At 36.4% G+C, this 20,671-nt stretch overlaps 2 protein-coding genes across 4 annotated transcripts in view; one reads left to right on the top strand and one right to left on the bottom strand.

Annotated features, from left to right (window-relative positions):
* Nucleotides 1-849: 849 nt before the first annotated feature.
* Nucleotides 850-3,881, bottom strand: LOC139975411 (centrosomal protein of 19 kDa-like). 2 transcript variants are annotated; one of them, XM_071983394.1, is made up of 2 exons: nt 3,704-3,881; nt 850-2,515 (listed from the first exon to the last, which is right to left on the bottom strand). In XM_071983394.1, the coding sequence occupies exon 2, from the start codon at nt 2,510-2,512 to the stop codon at nt 2,009-2,011; it is 504 nt and encodes a 167-aa protein (XP_071839495.1). In that variant the 5' UTR covers nt 2,513-2,515; nt 3,704-3,881; the 3' UTR covers nt 850-2,008. The 2 variants fall into 2 exon arrangements, with proteins under 2 accessions (XP_071839495.1, XP_071839496.1); XM_071983395.1 differs by having other exon boundaries at nt 3,813-3,869.
* Nucleotides 3,882-5,980: 2,099 nt separating this feature from the next.
* Nucleotides 5,981-20,671, top strand: part of LOC139974741 (RNA-binding protein FXR1-like) — a 35,876-nt gene continuing 21,185 nt past the window's right edge. The window contains exons 1-5 of one of the 2 annotated variants that reach the window (XM_071982123.1): nt 5,981-6,193; nt 16,268-16,320; nt 17,016-17,115; nt 18,021-18,092; nt 20,087-20,169. In XM_071982123.1, the coding sequence (XP_071838224.1) occupies nt 6,143-6,193; nt 16,268-16,320; nt 17,016-17,115; nt 18,021-18,092; nt 20,087-20,169 (359 nt within the window). In that variant the 5' untranslated portion in view covers nt 5,981-6,142. The remainder of the gene's footprint in view (nt 6,194-16,267; nt 16,321-17,015; nt 17,116-18,020; nt 18,093-20,086; nt 20,170-20,671) is intronic. The other variant, XM_071982124.1, reaches the window with a different exon arrangement.

The following is a 20,671-nucleotide window of genomic DNA, read 5'->3' as shown; positions in this document are numbered from 1 at the left end:
TTTGACTTGGGTTGCAAAATCACGGCCAACATTCAGACGAAATGTCCTCTTAAAATTTGAAATGGTGTGGTACTCATCAATGGTTTATCGATTACGTATTGGGTTGGGTATGTGGGTGGATATAAGTTTCTTGTATTTTTCTCTCTATTTACTTATGGGAGCCCTCTACTAGACAAGCCCTCTGGATTTTTTGGAGTGCTTGCTTTCACAATTTTCCCTGTTGTTGATATGTTTTGTCACTTAGCTAACTTCTCTGTATTTATATTGTGAAGAAACAAATTACAATTTCTATTTGTTGGCATTAGGGGTAGTCTGCATTGGCCCAAATTATAGCATGCTCTAATTGCTAGAAGTTTTCAAAAAGTACTTTTCTGGAGGTCTTTACTCTCCAAATTGTTCTCAGACATTTTTAAGGAACACACAAGATGACTGAATGTCCCAGTGAGGAAAATTTCCTTGAAGGTTGTAATAAAAACTGTTTATGAATTTTGACCAAAGGTGGCCATATATGAATATCTAGCATATTTGGGGCCATACAGCATACCTTTAACTATACTTATGAAGTCATTGTTGCCCTACAAGCAAGGAATGGGGTCTCTTGCCCTTCACAAAAACAGGGACTGATACATTATTTCATGATCTTCCAGTGCCTCAAAACAATAAACATATAAATTTTAATTTTTCATGAAAAAATGTGAGAGTGAGTCAAGTCCATGTCTCCTACAGAGTCAGGAAAACTTACTGATTCTGACTCATTGAAATGTAGTACTTCATTACAACTGCAAACTAGCAGTTGAGAATAGCAATTATTTAGAAAAACTAAAAATACAAAAACGAAACAAAATCATATATTTGTATTCAAATTTATCACTTTCATTGTAAATGTACACAAATTTACAGAGCACCATAAAATACTGTAAGTATATCCATGAAGGTAAAACAGATTATTTCCATGGTATATCTTGAACTTATCTGAGCAGAGCAATGACACTCAGGATCGGCATTGCTCTGGTTACATTCAAATTACATAAGATACTGGATCGTCCAGGATCAATCATACACAATTCATACACAGTTCATCATTTATTCTGGGCATGCTGAAATTAAATTAAGGTGGTTTACGCCACACATAGTGCATTGATAAATTGAATGAAAAGAGTCAACTGAAATATTTCTTAATATGCTACCATGGCTCAACCCATCAAGTATAACGAGTCAACTAGGTCATTGAGTATGCTACCATGGTTGCTTTCCTTTCAGACTGAAATTCTCTAAAATAAACTAAGGGTAGCAATGATTACAAGTAATAAAGCATAAGGTAGGGTTGGTAGCATGGCAGAACGGTCTGCTACAGGTTGTGTTACATTGTGACCGTATATCATGACATCACAGTTAAAAGGATGATGACTAGGCAATGTTGTTCTACCAATGTACGGCAGACCACTTAGTGCAATTACTATTGCTATATTACAGCTATTGTTGCATTTCAACACCATTTTAGGTTTTCACAACAAAGTTAAGTTTGATTTTGGCCTTTTTATGTGCTGCCAGCGTTGCGTTGTCCTGTGTACACATTCGTTCTTGTTTAAGGTTTAAAATTCGAAAATGATATCAGATGTTGTAGCACGGTACACAGACGTCCGTCAACATCTGTCATTTTGCAGTCCCTGAATATTTCATCATCATTTGTTGTCATCTTTATTAATTTGTCAAGCCATATTATACAGTTTTTAAGTAATATTTGACTATATTGCATTGATGACATTGTATATCTGTGCTCATCAAGAGTGATTCAGTTAATAACTTAATTAGAGTGAGACTTTTTACACAAAAAAGAAGATACAAAATACTTTCTCCCAAATTTATCAAACACTATGGCCACTATTACTTCTTTGGCATATGGAGCAGTTTTATGCTATCAATTTTCCACTACACAAGTAAAGGAATAGCAAGCATTGCAAGAAAATGTTGGATATCTTACAAAGCCTTGTTCTTCAAAAATCTTCAACTAAAAATCTAAATCTGAATCACTTCCCGAGTCCCATCCACTAGATTCAATTGCTGGTCCACCTACATTCTCAAAGTCTACCTCGACATCATAGACAAAATCAGGATCTTCTTGTTTCTTTCGATTTTTCTCAAAGCTCTCATCCATAATATGTTTCTTTGTTTTCAATTCGGCATCGTTTAACTTGTTCAAATCTTCATCTGGATCCACTTTTAACTCTTCCTTGACTTTATCCAAAGAATCGTTAAGACTCAAACCTCTCAGCCTCTCTTGAATGATACGAAACAGTTTCTCCATCTGTAATGTCGGAACTGACTCTAGATACTTTCTGTGTCTTGGGTTGGACTTGAGCTCTTCTGCTACTCTTGTGACTCCAACTCTTGAAGTAAAGTTTCTCAAAGGCATCGTTCTTTGTCTCTTCTTTCCAGTCTTTCCATCTAGATATGTTAGCACAAGAGCAGGCGGCTCAATTTTAATGCCACACTTCAACGGTTCTATCGACATGTTCTGCCATCAGGAAAAAAAACATGGAGGATGATAATAATGACATACAGAAATATAATTATGTGAGGCTTATGCAGCATTTCTTTCAAATTTCATCAAATTCTATTCCATTTCTTGGAGGCAGTGTTTTCCTCATAAACCATGTGATTTAAATCCGCCCGGAAATATAAAGTAGCATGGACACTGCGAAGTTCGGACACCTAAGCCTTAAAACACCCCAAAACTATATCTTATGGTATAAATCACCTGAAAATACACTTGATATGGTTGGGTCATTTTGGAGAGAAAATAACTGTAGCTTGGTTTTTTTACTGAAATTGGTTCTTGCTGTAGGTTGCCATGGTGAAATCGTGTTTTTCTTAGGGGTGTCCGAACTTCGCAATACTGACTATACAGTATTATAGTAGGATGGTGACTTCGAAGTTCGGCCACTTAAGACTTAAAACACCCCAAAACTAAATCTTCTGGTATAAATCATTTGAAAATATACTTCATATGGTTGGAGAATTTTGTTATAGTACGATACACGGCCAAACTTTCTTTCCTGCAAACTGTTTTCACGTTGTTTTCCAAGAAGATTCTTCGTGATTGTGGAACTGGTATTTCTTGCTAGAGTATTGCGAAGTTCGGACACGCAACCCACAGTGTGGCGCTGGTAAAAATTGGTGGCGCTGTTGCTCTTTCAGTAATTATAACAGACTTCATAGATCTTCGTCATTTTATTGACAAATATGTAAGTAATTTCTTGCACACGGGTCATTTTGGAGAGAAAATAACTGTAGCTTCGTACTTTTTGGTGAAATTTGGCTCTTCCTGTAGGTTTTCATGGTGAAAATCGTGTATTTCTTAGGGTGCCCGAACTTCGCAGTATGGCGAACTTCGCAATACTGACTATACTTGTTAAGGTCGGTAACTAAACTGCTTGAACCAGAGAAAATTCCCCTAACTTTGTGCATGCGTTGAAGTTTAGTGTATAAAATAATAAAAGTTAAGCTTAACCCACTGCATGTCTTGGTACTGATGCTCCAAACCAACGCTTCCCACTTTATCGCAGAACTAGAACACATGTTAACCTTCACTCAGATAGGTATATGTAACATATCGTACGAATATCGATGTTTGCTACATCAGGCTACGAATTGTTCAATATAAAAATTGATATTAACATAAAGAAAGAAATGTGTGACTCACTGTTTCTTAGCAGCACGGCATAATGTACGCTAATACCAACAACAATTTACTTCAATTACCGCTGGAAAATGTTCAAATTTTCAAATACTAAGTATGTAGGTATTCTCACTCTTTTGCGCGTTTTTCAATCGTTGTTTGTTGACATGGCGAGGTGTGTTGTTCAGTACTGCATGTTATGAACAATGAATGAACGATAGTAGTAGGGTACGGAAGCGTATAAAGACCTGCTTACAGCCTTACACATAATTAAAATTACCGATTTGTATCCTTGGTATTCCTCTTCAGACGATCAAATCTGAATATTGACAATTGTGATCGCGACTTTTTTTTTCTAAAGTGAATTCCTTGGTTACCTTACACGTATATCTTCACGCGCCACACAACGCGCTCATTGCATGGTAATCTGAAAAAGATTTTCTGATGACTGAAGTTGATGGCTAAGCAATGTTGCTGAAATTTTTATGAATATATGGAGAAAACCACATGTTCATAGTATTATGTATCGCGAAGATATGATTTTTTCAAATTTAATTAGATTTTGTAAATGCATCTGGCAACCGCAGGATGGATGATGTCATCCGGGCAATTCAGCTGAAAATGTTTCTGTTTTTCTTTATAATCAGTCAATCGTTTCTTATGCAAATAGTTAGGGGGCAAGAAATTGAGAAGGGATTTTCCACTTGCAGTCCATGTGGAATATTTTTCTTTAACGGCCTTAATAATGACGTACATACTTATGTGACAAAAATTAACCTTTAGGCCCATTACATTACATAGGCAGTGGCGACGTGCCCATTGGGGCCCGGGGGGGGGGGGGTACAGGCCCCCACAAATTTTGTGAAAGGTGTCATAAAAGTTTGTCATAATTTAAAAGAAAAGTGTTCTCGAAATAGACTAAATAGTCAATTGCTCTTTGATGTTCGTTGCGGATTTTCCACACACCTCAAAGACGACATATCGGGATTAGTAATGCCATTGCCTTTGAATATGTTTGTCCTAAGCTCGCGTTTGATACAGTCACAATTAACCTGGAAAATAATCACTTCGTTATCGCATGTTTTACCTTAGGTTTCGCTATTTTCGCTTTTTCTGCCCATGTTTTCAAATGGCATAGCTTTTTCTTCACCCAGTCACCACTTCTCACGGGCATGGGCGGCGATCATGGATCAGCCAACACAAAAATGTTTCGATTTCTTAAATTTTGGGCGCTTCTGGGAGACGAGGAATTGGTAAACTGAGGAATAAATGGCGATCTCTTCCTTCGAGAATATTTCCCAAAATAAAAATTTGCCGGAAATTTTTATCAATTTTAGGGGTGTTGCTTACTGCCATAAGGCACGAGAAGTGCCGTTTCCTGCAATCTGAGGGGTCTGCCAGACGACAAATTTTCTTGTACGCTGCACGCCGACCTGTGGTGGCGCTCCGCTTAGATAGTCATTACCTGCTCACGGGCCCCCCAAAATTTATTTTCGCACGACGGCCCTGTATATAGGTCAAATAAACGATCAGAAACTTATATAAACGTGTTATCGCGATATATGTCTCAGTCTGCATAGCACGGCATGTTCTCCATTCAGTCCAGTTGTTGTAACCTGTCATATTAATTGTGATTAAGACAGCTAGTTGAAAAATGTTCTCCAGTTGAGTTGTCTTAATCTATAGCACTTGACAAAGTTGGAGGTTGCAGATCATTAATAATCATGAGCATTATCCCCAAATTATTGTTAACATGCTAAAAACTGCAAAAAAGTACATTCCTCGTGGTTCTGCATCTCATCCAATCAATAAATCGAAATCATTATATAGCACCTAATATCCAAAGTTAACCATGTCCAAATTACTTCCAGCCAATGATGTATCAGACAAATTAATTTTTCAGTGAGGAAAATACTTGGTGGTAGTGAAATGCTTGTTAAAGTTGGAACATGAGTGACCACTATTTTCTAGCATAAAAGGGCCAAAACTGATGATTTTTAATGTGCCAATGTACGCATGCCTCCGAAACAAAAGAGAAGTTCCGAAACTGGTCTATGCGGTCTCTGCGGACCTTCGCTGCCTTTGCTACCGATCGGAATGGAAATGTTGATATCCTTCACTGTTTCATCCTGTCTTCCATGCACATATTTTTAAAATACTTCATTCTGTTCAGCTTAATGAGAGTAAATGAACCAATCAAGTCCCGGCTGACGACCTTTTCAAAGGTGGATAAAAATAACCGCGTTCGAATTTCCCTGTTACATTAGCTCTATACAACAACATTCTACGTACATCACTGAAATAATCTCAACGCGCACGCACACAGAATCAGACCGATATCCTACGAGTACGAGTACGAAGTTATCAAGCAGATAATTACCCAACATCGAGTCACATAGCTGCACCGTCACATCCAACAAGGATATTCCACCCCTTCCAGTTCCACTTCGATTATTTGCAAAAATGAACGACTTTTTCGTGGAAGTTAGAGATGCAAACGGAGCTTATTATAAGGTAAAGCAGTGTGTATAGTGACAAGAACATAATACACTCACCAACTTGTCAAAAATTCCGAACAGGACCAAGGGGTTAACGTCATTTGTTAAAGCACGTTAGGCTAGATAGGCCTAGCGACTTCGCCTAAAGCATGGAACTTATTTTGTTAAATGAATATTGGTGTGTAACCCACATGATCTACGTCATTAGATTATCGTTTAGGAACCAGCCTAGATTAAGTTATAGTAGGGACAACTCAACCTTCATGAAATTTTCTAAATTGAAAATCTACGTTCTGTAGGCAAGCCTATTCAGGAAAGTTTGTGCCATATAGTCTTAGGACTTAAGTTAAGCTTACACAATATCACATTTAAAGCTTAGCTAGAGTAAAAAGGATAGATAACAAAATTGGAAGGCTAAACTTTGTCTAGGCATTCATTTCAGTTTTGGTTAAAATATCAAATCAAAAAGATACATATTTTTATATAACCTTTTCGCTGAAAATTCAGTCAAAATCAGGCAAGAGAATAAGAAATCACTAGGCTGGAGTGTCTGCCCAACAATCATAAGTTTCCCAGCTCAAATCCTCACCAGGAGCCATATTCTTGTGACCTATTCAAGTGTGCTGCTTTGTAGTGTTTTGAACAATCTTCAATGGATTTGGTATTTCTGGTTTGGGAACTGGGGTTTGCTTCTGTACTTTCAATGGTTTCAAAACAACTTTGTTCACCATAGCTGCACTACAGTAAAGATGAAATGCGTTGCCATCACCTCCCACTGTACTTGAGAGAGAGAGCATTCAGATGTGCTTTGGTATACTCTTGTCCATCAGATGATGGAATAAACTAGAGGTCCCAGGAGCAGGAATGGGTGCGACAGTTACAGACATGCCTTCAAACGCTCTAAACAGACATGGAAAAGAGAAGGCTTGGTTAAGGCCGGTGTTCAACCATTATGATCACATTGATAGGGTTTCAAATGAAGTTCTGTTGACTCCCTAAACCAGGCACAATACAAAACTTAACTTCATTAAATTAGCTTTAGACCGTAAGTTAAAGTAAAGAACTTATGATCTAAGGCCTATAGTAAACTGCTCAAGTCTTTGGTTTTGTATCACAATAATGAATTCAACTGCCAATGATTAAATTCTCCAAAAGTTTAAAGTAAGAATTAAAATGAAGAAATTCTGCGGGATTATTGAATCAGCAACAAGATATATAATACCACTAGTCAGCACGATGTAGTGTGGCACATTTGGTCAACAACCTCAAAAATAGTGTTGTGCCGATAGCGATATTTTTGAACAGCCAAAATGAAGGTTAAATCACACTTTAAGTCATGCATTGATACATGAATTATCAAAATTATAATCGGCTGTCGTAAGTTATAATTGTTTGCACAACTCACAAATAATAACCACTTGTATCACTCTTATGTGTGGAATCATATATGTGTGGAATCATATATATTCTATAACACTAGTCCTAACCTCTTTTTTAGTGAATGATCATATTCCCCACCAAGTTGACATGAATAGCATTTTTTTGGTAAAACACAAACCTATCCTTCCTGTTACTACTGTTGTATGATTCGTTACTCTGTTTGACCACCTGTGTTCAACTTAGGTCGTAAGTCTTCTACAAACTCCTCAAATGGAGCTACAAATATCTTAGCAAAATGTGAAATGATGACATTGTGCGATGAATAAACATGATTTCATGCAGAAAAGAGATTAACGTACCCTGGCTAAGAACTTTCACTGCCCCTTGTGTTTACCAGAACCAAAAGGAAAATATTTTCTTCAATTTTTACATTTCTGGAAAAAAATTACACCCTACCACTAGCCAGCTAAACTAAGCCTAGCCAAATGAGCAAGTGCTTTGTTTCTGAAATATATAGTAAACAACCGGCAACATATTGTGATATGCAAATACAATCTTTTTGTCAGTCATTGATGTTTTAATAAACTGCATCCATGATACTCTTTGCAGCATTTTAAAAGACACAATTTGTGGATGATTCAGTAGACTAGTTATAACTTTATTCTCACTGAAGCCTCAGAAGCACTGTGCAAGTTAGTGTGATAGGCTACTGTACTTTCTACTATAGATATTCACATACTGTAGTTTATCAAATGTTTTTCAACGTCACATAAGTTACCTTTTACATTGTGTTTGACCATATTTGCATTGCTCGTAGCCTCGTAGGTCAGAATTTGCCACATTTACAACTGTAATGTTTCTTGGATTCTTGCCAGGAATATTTGCAGGGGTTAAATAGGTGTCAGCGGGTATGTTCAGTTTTAATTATAATGTGTTGGCTGGTATAGTACAGAGGCCAGACTGGTGTAATTTAGCTTGAAAAAGATTGCTATGTACGTAACGTTAAGTGACCTGACAGGTATGTTTACAGATACTTATTGGTAAATATTTTTCGAACTTACATCAGGTTTCTTTGACCTGCTGATCAGTATATTGACCACTGGCTATTAATCGCAATCAAAACTGAGGCTAAAGAAATGTTTTTTTTTAGAACATATTAATAAATCACCGCACATATCAAGAAGTGGCTTTGTGAAAAGAAAAATGTTCAATATCGGTTTGCCATTATAGGTGATAAGGGTAAATTTTACCAATAATGATATGCCGCCGATATTGCAATATTGTGATACTGATATGACAATAATTATTGGCGCAACACTACTAGAAAACAATCACATGTACCTCTTTTAATATCCTTGTCAAAACTGAACAATAAAATGTTCAATTTTGTTGAATGAAATACCACTTTGGCTATAAATATATCAATTTTAAGCCTTTCAACAATTTTTGTCAAGTTGACCGTGGCAATCCAATTGCCACTAATTGTTTTGTGTGTACAATCAGGCCAATTTATTCCCACAAGATACCTCATGTTTGGTCTTTCCATTTCTTTCACTGACGGCAAGATAAAGAGACGCATATTTCAGAAAATATGTTGAATTTACTGCCAACCACAGCTCAATCCCTGATTGGCATTGTGTCTCAATATTTTTTGGCAGTGTTCCTATTTGTTTTGCTGTATACCCATCCCCGAACTGTAAGCCTAATATTACACATACTGTATATTGATGGGAAATGGGCAAGTTACTAGTTAGCAGCACACTTGGCTGTACTGTAACTTAAGTACAGACGTTATTTACCACCCCTTAAACAATGCACTGTCATGTCTTTAATCCTTGGATTTAGGTTACTCCCTCTACACCAGATGGTGTTAGGTTTATTATTATCTGCACTGCATGTTTTTGTCTGGAATGATTATTGATGGTAAACTTTGATTTAAATTTTGATTGAAAAGAAATTTTTCCATCACAATAATTGATTTACATCCAATTTTTTTTTTTTGTGATGATCAAGTTCTTAATGTTGCCTGTTGGTACTTTTGGTATTTTTGTCTTCTGGATTTAAGAGTTCCTAAATTTAATGCTTGATCCCAGTTCTGTCCCAAACCCTCAACACAGGCACTTCCTAGTTGCCAACAAGTGGTGAGTGGGACTTAGTCCTGTTTTTGTATTACATACGGAGACAAGTAAAGAAAGGTACAATAGCTTAAATATATTGCCTATATATTTAGCAACCAACTAAGTACATTGGCAGTGAGTACCAGGTCTTTGTCCTTGGAACTCAAAACTGAACACCAATAGTTATGCTTTGGATGTAGTGTCTCAAAAGACACATGAGCACAAAGTGTTAATATTATAAGGTTATTGCAGTAATCTAATAACTTCTGTTTTGTAACTTGAAAGAGTCAGTTACGTTTTACTACAGATAATCAACTTCAGCATGGAGCATCTAGGCCAGGCCTACCATAAACTTATATAGATATGCTCATGGTAGCATTGATTGCTGTATACTGGAATGTTCTTAGGACTTCTGTAGTTTCTTCAGTGAATGGTGAGTGAAATAGCGCCATGTAATTGTTATTATGACATACAACCAGTGCTTTGTTAAAAGTTTGAGGTATTTTGTGAAAGTTCATTTCTAAGTAGAAGTACCAATTCCTTGATACAATGGAAGTTATTTGACTATAAGTGCAGGAAGGGGAGTGGGAGAGGGGAGTGGGAGAGGGGAGAGGGAACACTTTTGTGCATGGTGTTACTGTCCTTTATCTAACATACTACATGTACAATACAGTACCATAAGTACCATAGAACAAATGTATGTAAAGTTAAGTCAGTAATCTACATCAAAATTAAAATAATTAAAAAATTTATTCAAACAAAACTTTGATTTAATCAAGCATCTCCAATGTTTTCTTAACATAAAAATAAATAAGGAAAAAGTCAAGGCCTTGCAATATTTCTAGTAGAAGTTTCACAGTACCTTTAGATAAAATGGACCCATCCATGTTGATACTTTTTGTACAGTATCATCATTCATAATCAAATGAACTGTGGGCCTAGACAAGCAAGTTGTTGTTCAGGTTTCGAGAGAGGCTAGAGTTGTACTTGAAGAGGCTGTTTGGTGACCCAAATCTGATGATTATAAACTTACAGCCCTGTGTAAATTGTCATACTTGTATATGAAGTAACCAATTCATTTCGGCAACAATAAACCCAACTCAGAAGATAGATGTTCCTTGTTACTGTTTATTCTAAGTAGCATCTCATGTTACAACATTATGCTACATTCCAATGACAGAATGACAAGTGTTTGCCTTCTCATTCAGAGTCCACTCTTGCCAAACTGCGTTGTAGTCTGAAAGCTGTGAAGTTCATTTAGAGTTTGTGTTTTTGCCAGTAAAAAAGAGACATGATAGTAAGGATTTCCTTTCACGAAGTGATTGATGTTGATTAGAAAATAAACTCTGTCTTTATCATATTTCTTGTAACAACAATCTGGTATCCCAAAGGAGTTGGACGTTGGCCAGATAGGCTTTGAGTTCTTCTTGTAAAGACTCAATACCTCAGCTTGATCACATACTGTACATACATGTACATACTGAATGCTGTCCAATTTGGCTGAGTCAGCAGGTTTGGCTGACAGTCATTGGTAAGTCCAACTCACCAACTCTCACTGAAGATTTAGAACTACATTCAGTACATGGTTTAATCTCTTCTGAACTAATTCATAAATATACTGTTAAAGTGTGTGCAACTCTGGATACAGTAGATGAACCTGTATTTGTAACTCCTCCCTTGGTGCTGCCATTCAACGCCCTGGATAGGATTGCAATGTTGAAACGATAAATGAATACAGTACGTAATGGTTGTTCAAAGTTCAATAAAAAACAGTAAAGGTGAAACAGGCAACATTTGCTGTTTCATGAATGTTGTGTTTTGGGTAATAGCAATTAATATCCTCACAGTTCCAGTGCAGTAAACTATCGACAAAGGTGTTCCGTCTTAAGCACAGATTTCCTGTCCCCTCTTCCCATACCAGTTTTCTCTCCCTGATAGCCCCTTGCCCTTTCCCAAAAATAATATTGCTAATTATTCAACAGTACTCATTAGAAAATTCTTCAAATAGAATGCATAATCAGAGGTCTGTATACCTGAAAACATCCCAAATCAGTCCGGTTCACTGTTGTTAACTAGTATCAAGGCAAAGTGCAGTGTAGTATTTAAATAAGCTTTCACATGTACTAAACTTTACATAGCGATTAAAGTTTCTAAAATTAAATTTGATGGTTGTTAACTTTGTAAGTAGTGTTCATGAGGATGTTTAGTGTGAATCTGAGTGTTGAAGCAATACTTTGTAAGTGGTAAAAAAAAAATCCAGGCAACTGACTGCTCAAACCTCAAAAATCTGTTAGATTCTCGCACACAAGTATATATTATCCTTGTAACATGTCTACATGTGAGAGTCAAGAATGATCATATATATCTACAATTTCAACTATATATATATAAATAAATGTTACGATTTCAATTATATTTATATATATCAATTTATATATATATATATTAAACCGTGTCTTCAGTACTTACAACTAACAATGTCATGTGTGTTAACGATGAGCAGTGCACTATGTAGAGATGGAGACACAGAGGCAGAGATGATGATGATGATTGTGCTTTAGCCTCAGTTATTACATTCTTCACATGCCTTCATCCTTACTCCCTGAGCTAACCATAGAACCCGAGGGCAAACTTGCACAGACTGTCAGCCACCTATCATCAGTAATTTTATCAATTCCAAGGTACTCTAATGGGTATGGATGTTTTTGTCATGCCATAGGAACCAGTTTGTATTTCTACTTGTGGTTCATGGTTGCTACACTGTTGGTAGTAATCGACCATACGGTTGCTATACCACTCCATAGAAGCATATCATTTTATATGTACCTGTACGTATCAGGCACAGGCGGTAAATTGAGGTTGTCTGTTTCCGTCGTACTAGTAACACTGTGTCATGGAGGTTATATCATAAGAATGGATATTTACTTCTTTGCAGAGATGATTACCCTAAATGTGCTGGCATCACCAAATAAGCCATCTTCCTGCATGATTGTGTACATGTGCCACATGGACAGCAACATTCAATGGCATTGTGTAAACTCTAAAATTTGGTGTTGCACAAAACTGAACTATTCCCTCTTTAATTACTATTACAATTGATTTACAGTATGTCATTCCTTTTGCACAGCCTCTCTTGAAAATAAATGAATGAATGTTGTATGCTGCCTGTGTGTGTGTGTTGGTATAGAACGATATTCCTGAGAATTGTGCAGAAATCGGAACCAAAGCACTTACCGATTCTCTTAGCTTGTGAAGCAGAGCTTCTCATAGGTTTTGCACTGTAGTTTTGAGTAATGCATTTATAAGAACATTTTTTCTTATCTTCGTTTCCGTTTCTTTTATGTTGTTGTTTTGTAGACAGTTTGACACTGAGAAGGTTGTAATCAAACAGGAAACTTCCAGACCATTAAACTTTAGTAGGAAGTTCACCTTTCTAGTTTGTGGTCTCACAAGTCAAACTAAAAATTTCATGTTTGAAAATTGTTTGAACGTTTGAAAGCATATAAACATTGTCACTAGTGCTGTGCCGTTTACACGTTTAAACGTGTAAACGAACGAAACATCGTTTAAACGTTTAATAAAACCTTATGAACGTTTAAACGAAACTAAGATATCAACTGAAAATTAAATTATTGGCAAAAATCGCGTATCAATTCCCGTGTTTATTTTGTCTAATGCCGAAATAACAAAACAACTTACGATCAGTCGAATCATAAACCGCGAACGTAATCCTACTTTTCTCCCCCCCCCCGATGTATCCGGCGATATGAATGGCTTAAACTTGAACGCTGTTATCCTTTTGTGAAAACTTCCTGATTCGCGGCACAAGTGTACTTTATATCGAGCCGACAGCGGCGGCGCAGATAATCCAGTCAATGCATGTTCGATCGAAATGATTACAATCCCTGTCCATCACTTTGAACTCTCCGACCAGACAATACCGGGTCGAATACTCAACTTGGTAATAGTTGTTCAAATACATGATCAAAGGAAATGTATCGATTGGAGATCGTAAAAAAAAACTCTGAAAATCAGTAGAGAAATTACCAATTGTGTACGAAAAGTAAGTTGGTACACCTTTCAAATTTTACGAAAGATCCAGCAAAACACTTTCGACAAATTCACGCGAAACTGGCAAATCGTGCTAAATGCAACTAATGTCATGTATACAAGGCTCTAGTACACCCATTTATGAATAAACGGTAAGACCACATCTGGTGTTAAGCGGGGGGGAAAGAAAGTATTTTCTAGAATTTCCAAAAATACGGAAAAAATAATGTCCTACCACAGTTAAGTGTATAGCAAATAGCCTAACCACCTCGTCTGTTACGGATCTCACGTAACTACAAAAACAACCAATTGTATTTTGCGAACTTGACGTTTTCTACAAGAACATGGAAATAATGTTAAGCATTAGTTAATCATGCCGTGTGGCCTAAAACATATTTTATTACAAGGTTTACTTTAATAAAGATGACCATAGCTTGATATCTTGTGCTGCGTGTATGAACTGTGCCTCGTGTATCATTCGGAATACTCTATGAAAAGTTTCTTGGAAACGTGCCAAAAATGTTAACAAACAGGTGTTAGACAGGGGATGAGTGCGCAGTTGTTTGGCAAGATACCTGGGAAAATTCTGAGCACATATACAGTATCCTACCGTAGTATTTAAGTTAGGTTAAACCGTACTGCAGTTGTAAACTGATGTACGTTTAGTGCACGCTATTCATTGTTAGGCATTCTAGAAATGGGGCTTTGCCGAACGTTTTTTGTTTCATAATATCGGAGGTTCTGTAAGTTAAACTTTTAAAGATTGTAAAACAGATTAAATCTCTTTTCATTTTATAACATAATACAGCTACTCTAACTTGTCATTTAAAATTTTTCATCAGCTTTGTGACAATTTAAATTCAAAAGTTGTCAGTATTTTGCATCCTCAACTGCGAATTTTTTTATCGCCAGACACGCAAAAAATTCCTTTTCCTTTTCCAGGGTCTTCGCCCCACCAGGGCCCTAGGGCGGTCCCCTGGACCCCACGCCTTTATACTCGGCGTTTTCTCGCGATATTCGCGAACGTTTAAACGTTTAAACGAACGAAAAATCGGCCGTTTAAACGTTTAGGTCTTTAAACGAAAACTCACAGCCCTAATTGTCACCGCTAACCACTGGGACAATTTTGGGTCCGCTGAATTTTCGGAATACTAGGGCGTTTACGCCCGTACGATGCAAGATCTTGCATCAATTAAACAAAATACCAATATTAGTTATTACAATGACAAATTTAATGACTAATAATAATAATGTTGGACTTATACAATTAAAGCAACATCATTACTTAAATATTACTTTATGATAAAATACTTGGGTTTTTTTGTTTTGTTTTGAGAAGGTTGTAATCAAATAGGAAACTTCCAGACATATTAAACTTTAGTAGGAAGTTCACCTTTCTAGTTTGTGGTCCCACAAGTCAAACTAAAAATTTCATGTTTGAAAATTAAGCATATAAACATTGCTCAGAACAAACCTTAACTGAAATAACAGTTTCAGAGAGTAAATGTTGTTGTCAGTTATTGCCAGGTGGCTAAAATCAATGTTTTCACAAGTTAAAGATTGTTGTTTTAGAGCAATACCATGGTGATATACACAGAGAAATCTGCAGCTGCCAGTTCCAACCTACAGTACAGTATATACTACTGTATTGTGATCAGTGTTGTACAGTATATAGTCCATTTGGCATTCACGATTGACAAAGGACAGGTCTGAGCTCATTAAGGGTATTTTTGGAACATTAATTGTGTCAGACAGTATAGGCTTATTTGAGTTATGATGACAGAGTGGGCAACGGAGCATTCTTTGATTTTAGTGTTGTAAAGGGATAAACTACTCATGTAAGTTATGTAGCTCTTATGTATACTTACAGTATAAACAGGCATTGGGAGACTTAATATTATATATGCTGTACTAAGTTGATAACATTTTGCATACATATTGTCATTATTGCATCATTTGATTGGCAGCTTAAATGAAATATTCTTTGTTGAAATCCTCATTCAAGCATTATATGATATTTAATTGCTGTTTTGGTGCAATCAAGCTTTGTATTTAATTGATCTATTTGGATAAGTTTAGGTTTGCAGTTTTACATGTCTGGCTTTCAGTCTGGCTTTGTAAGTTAATCAATTTACTGTTAAGGGTCATCAGTATTGTCCCCAATTATGCCGTGAAGTAATGGTCACGCATTCTCAGCAAATATTTCCCTACCACCTCCAGGTATGTTCCACTACACCGAGATTGTTAATTGTAAACTAGTTAAGCACTTCTCAGTGTCTGGGAATAACTATCAGGGTCAAGTCCCAATATTCCTGGGATCAAAACTGATGACCTTTGACATTGTACCACAGAGGCTATGAAGAAACCGAGCAACTATGCTGCATCTCATAGCTTTACCACACAGCCCTTATTTGTTCTTGACTAGTATAACTTGACTAGTAACTTGACTAGTATAGCTCCTTTTTTGTTCGGCAGTTTTTGTTACATATTCTGGGTTTTTTTTTTCTTTATTTTTCCAATTCTTCACTTTTTTCGTTCCACAGGCAATTCTTAAAGACATCAACGATGAAGAAGTTATGATTGCTTTCGAAAACAAGTAAGTCATTCAAAGAGAAGTCGTAGTTTTAAATTGAATAGTAATTCATGAATGTGACTGGAAATTACTAAATACTTGAAGATTAAAGATGAAATCACTGTTAATTAAGGGAATGCATGATAATCTTACAAGTGTATCAATATCACTGTAAAGCTGTATTTAATACACAGTATGTATATATATATGTATATACATATAGTACATTCAAACCATATGTCTCAATTGCAAGGCTGTATCATACAGTGGCCATCAAACCTCTGAAAGCTAAACTTAACTGCATTGGTTTTGTCTATGGTACCCACACAGTGGGTACAGTTAAACCAAGAATGCAACTTAACTGTCTATCATAAGTTTTGTAACCCACACAGTATGTGTAGTACAGTTAAATCAAGAATTTGGCTTAATTGCAAGGCTATATCATAGATTGTACAATAAATTATGTTTTCAATAAAAGTACTGTCAAATGTCTGAAATGTGACAAAATTGAAAGGGCTATCCATCCATACAGATGAAACCAGCATCAGACATGACTGCAAGTGTGTAGTACGCACAGCAGCACATAGGGCATGGATCGTCAATCCTTTACAGGGAGGCATTATAATACTCACAGTATGTACAATGTATTCTACATCCAAAATATGGAATCAATATAAAAACTGCTTAATCTGATAGCTTAAATTCTGTCCTTTTGATAGCTGGACAGCAGAGCGTAAAGTACAGTATTCTGTGGTGAGACTCCCTCCGGACTTGATGGGACAAGAAGACATAGATCTCGCTGCTGGTGACGAAGTAGAGGTATCTATATATAGCTTAAATCTCAGTACTTACACAGTATCAAAAGGCACAAGCTCTTGCCACTAACATATATCTACATTCACTTGATCATATCCGCTTTCTTTAGTTAGTTTTTGCAAGTTCTTAATATTATCTTTTAAATAGGATTTGTGTGCAGTGGATATACTGTACTGACATACATAAATTATGCACAGTCATAAGAGCTTTGGTACATGCTACTGTGTCATGTATTGTGTGTATTATGGCATGTATTTGTTAACTGTTCAGTTTAGATCACAAAGCTGTGTAAAGAACCTTTTGTTTAGTATTGTTCAATGTACAGGTTCATAGATTGGTTAAATCGACTGTGTGAACTAGTATTGTACATGTAATATAGAATTCTGTTTCCTGATTTATGAACAATATCATGTAAGAGAGTGTCTTTTTGTATGGTAGTACCAAGTGTTCAATAGTACTGCAAAAAAGTAATTGGAACGTTAATGTCTACTACTTTTGTTTCATTGCATAAAATTTACCAGATTCACTTAGGGCAGCAAGCGCAATATCATGAGCGCTATGAGTTGTCTCTTATCCATGAAGGTGTAGGTTTAGCCTCAACAATTAATGGCTTCCATCCCAATTAAACCTAAATGAGTGTAACTTTTGTTTTGAAAATTAATTGACTTCTCGAGGGATTAAAACGGGCTTGTGACAATAATTGATAAAACTAACGATATGTTTGCTTTTTCTGAAGCACATTTTCAAGATTTCACAACTACTTTTAGCTGCTTGGTGACTGTATAATGGATAATATTGCGCATAATGTGCTCAACACTTATTACTGCGTAATGTTTTTACACTACAAATTTCAGGATACCACTACAGTTCAACATTAACATCGTATTCATGTTACGTTTGTTTTTAAGGTATATTCACGATCATTTGAGAGTGAACCTTGTGGCTGGTGGCCTGCTAAAATACAAATGGTGAAAGGAGAGGCAAGTAATATCATTTGTCATAATGGCTTATTCTGATCACATCACAGTTTATCACGGATATGTCATACTCTTTCTCTTTTTCTCCATTAATTGTGTGTTTGTGTTGTTAAGATGTAGAGGAACAGTGCAGTCTCAGTTTTGCTCCCAGTTGTATCAGTGCATGTGTTATATTGTGTTATAAATAAGAATTATCCCCCCCCCCTCCCTCCCCCCATAGTACTTTGTGGAGGCTCTTACAAAGGTTCACAAAACCAATTGGATTGTTAAGGTCATAGGTCACTTAGTTGACTGTGCAGTGTTAAAGGTTTGAGTACTAGATGAGTGCAAACCCATACAAATCTGTAGGGGACACAGGTTAGTCAATCAATGGTAAAATGTCTACTCATTTATACTTGGGGGATTTATATGACAAATTGTATTGATATGTCAAATTTCCTTTATTAACCAATACGCATACTCTGCACTGTTAAAAGGTATGCTTTATCTCTCATCCAATGGTCCGGCGATCTACTGGCCTTTTATTTATTTTATTATTATTATTATTTTATTTTTTTTATATTTCCTATCTTGATCAAATTCATGAATATACTGTATCGTCATAGGTCTTATTTTCCATACATTATATCGTGATGAAAACTGTCAGACACACACTGTACTGTTATAGGCATGTGTCATCTATCCTGCCATGTCATTCACATTTTGATATCTGGATAAGACTCATAGGAATGAACTGTGATGCTATTGGTATGTTTTCATCTCTCATCAATTGTTCTTGACGAAATCCAAAGGCAACACTGTACACTGCACCACGATATGCATGCTTCATTTCTCGTCCAAGTTGTTGTAAATGTTTCATTTTTATATAAAAACCTCGAGGTGGGGGGGGGGGAAGAGGGATGATAGACTGTATAGTTATAGGCATGTTTCATCTCTTAGCTCTTTTCAGCATAATTTGCTCACTTCATTTCTAAGCCTTGGCCAGGTGCATCTCCCAGAATTTATACTTGTCTTTCTCGAAAAATGTAAGATTTTGAACACAGAAGTGAATAGTGGAGAGAATAGTGTATTGTGGTACAACACAGTTACAAGCAGTGAAATTTGTTCTTCTACTGTCACAATTCGGTAATGGATTTAACTTAATGGAGTAGAAACATTCTGCGCTAGGGTTTTTAAACACTGCAAAGGGTTGAATTTTCGACATTAATTATATAAGGACTGGCATAGGAAGACACTGTCCTCTGTCATTCAGCTGTTATTACCTAGAGCAGTAAAAAATTTAGTTGGTTAGGTAATGGCATGTTTTGTAACTTTTGTTTAATCAATGGCCTCCTGTGAACCCCACCCAGATTGCTAACTCTGTGCTCAATCTTTTTATTGACACACAAGATTATATAGAGTCGATCAGTGATTGGATCCTCTCCTTCAGTAATCTCAAATCCGTGTTAAATCTGCTACAAAGGAGAGACGGCTGACCTCTCCCCCATGAGATGCAAGCATCCCAATGCCCTGGTATTAACCTCATCCACATCACAGCATACACGTCTACAGTATGCTGCAATGTACCACACCCAATACTGCATACCTGTGCACATATATAAGTTTTAGTTCAACCAAAGCACTTGTGGCTATTGTTCCCCATAATCCTTGAAAGTAAACAAATTTCTCACTTGCACAATATCATGGTTAAACCACAAAGGCTATGCAATATGCATAGGGCTCAGGAAAAATGACTGGAACAATTTGTGGAGACATTTTGAACAACTCTTTTAGAATATGTGTTTGAACCACAACCATGAAATGACTTAGCACATGTATGTCATTGATCATGTACAATATGCAGTGGGTGAAGGTGATCAATAGACGGAATAATATCGAATCATAACATTATGATTACTTTGAGTAATATCTGGTTATGTATTTAATCTATAGGTTACAACTGTGTCTTTAATATTCATATTATTTACTTTTCTATTTTTCGTTCACTGATTTTTCAGTTTTATGTCATAGAATATGTGGGATATGACAATACTTACAACGAAATAGTGACAAAAGATAGGTTACGACACCGAAACAAAAAGTGAGTACCTCTTTCTTTGGAGTTGAGTAAAAAACAATTCATTCCCTTTTCCTGTGGCAAAATGTTTGTCATAAAAAATATATATACAGTACCGCCAAGAAGTAACTTGGTAAAGATTAGCGCGATTCAGCGCAAAACGCAGCTTAACTGTAATTAACCCCGCTCCAAATAAAGGAACGCTACTTTCCCCGCGCTCCAAATAAAGGAACGCAAATTCCCCTCGCTCGCTATTCACCACCGACGGAATGGGAGTGAACCGATCGATACAACGCTATTCATAGTGTGGAGGTAGTGTAAACCGATCGCTTGTAACCAACACACGTTATATGCATCACAATTGTAAACATCCAGAGAAGGCCTACGAGTACGAAGATTACGAACTTTAACTGAAAGAAAGTTTTAACCAAGAAGAGTTTCATGTTAAAGGGCAAAACCTTTTTATACGTGTTTATTTTATTCCCCGATATGTTCTGGTTACCAGAAGTAATATAAAGCAAGAAGG

The sequence above is a fragment of the Apostichopus japonicus genome, chromosome 10 (genome assembly GCF_037975245.1).
Source record: "Apostichopus japonicus isolate 1M-3 chromosome 10, ASM3797524v1, whole genome shotgun sequence".
In the NCBI taxonomy this organism is placed as follows: Eukaryota; Metazoa; Echinodermata; class Holothuroidea; order Aspidochirotida; family Stichopodidae; genus Apostichopus; species Apostichopus japonicus.
This window is presented reverse-complemented; position numbering and strand designations above follow the sequence as displayed.

Coding starts and splice junctions, on each gene's coding strand:
- LOC139975411 (XM_071983394.1), bottom strand. CDS start 2,512: ATGTCGATAGAACCGTTGAAGTGTGGCATTAAAATTGAGCCGCCTGCT.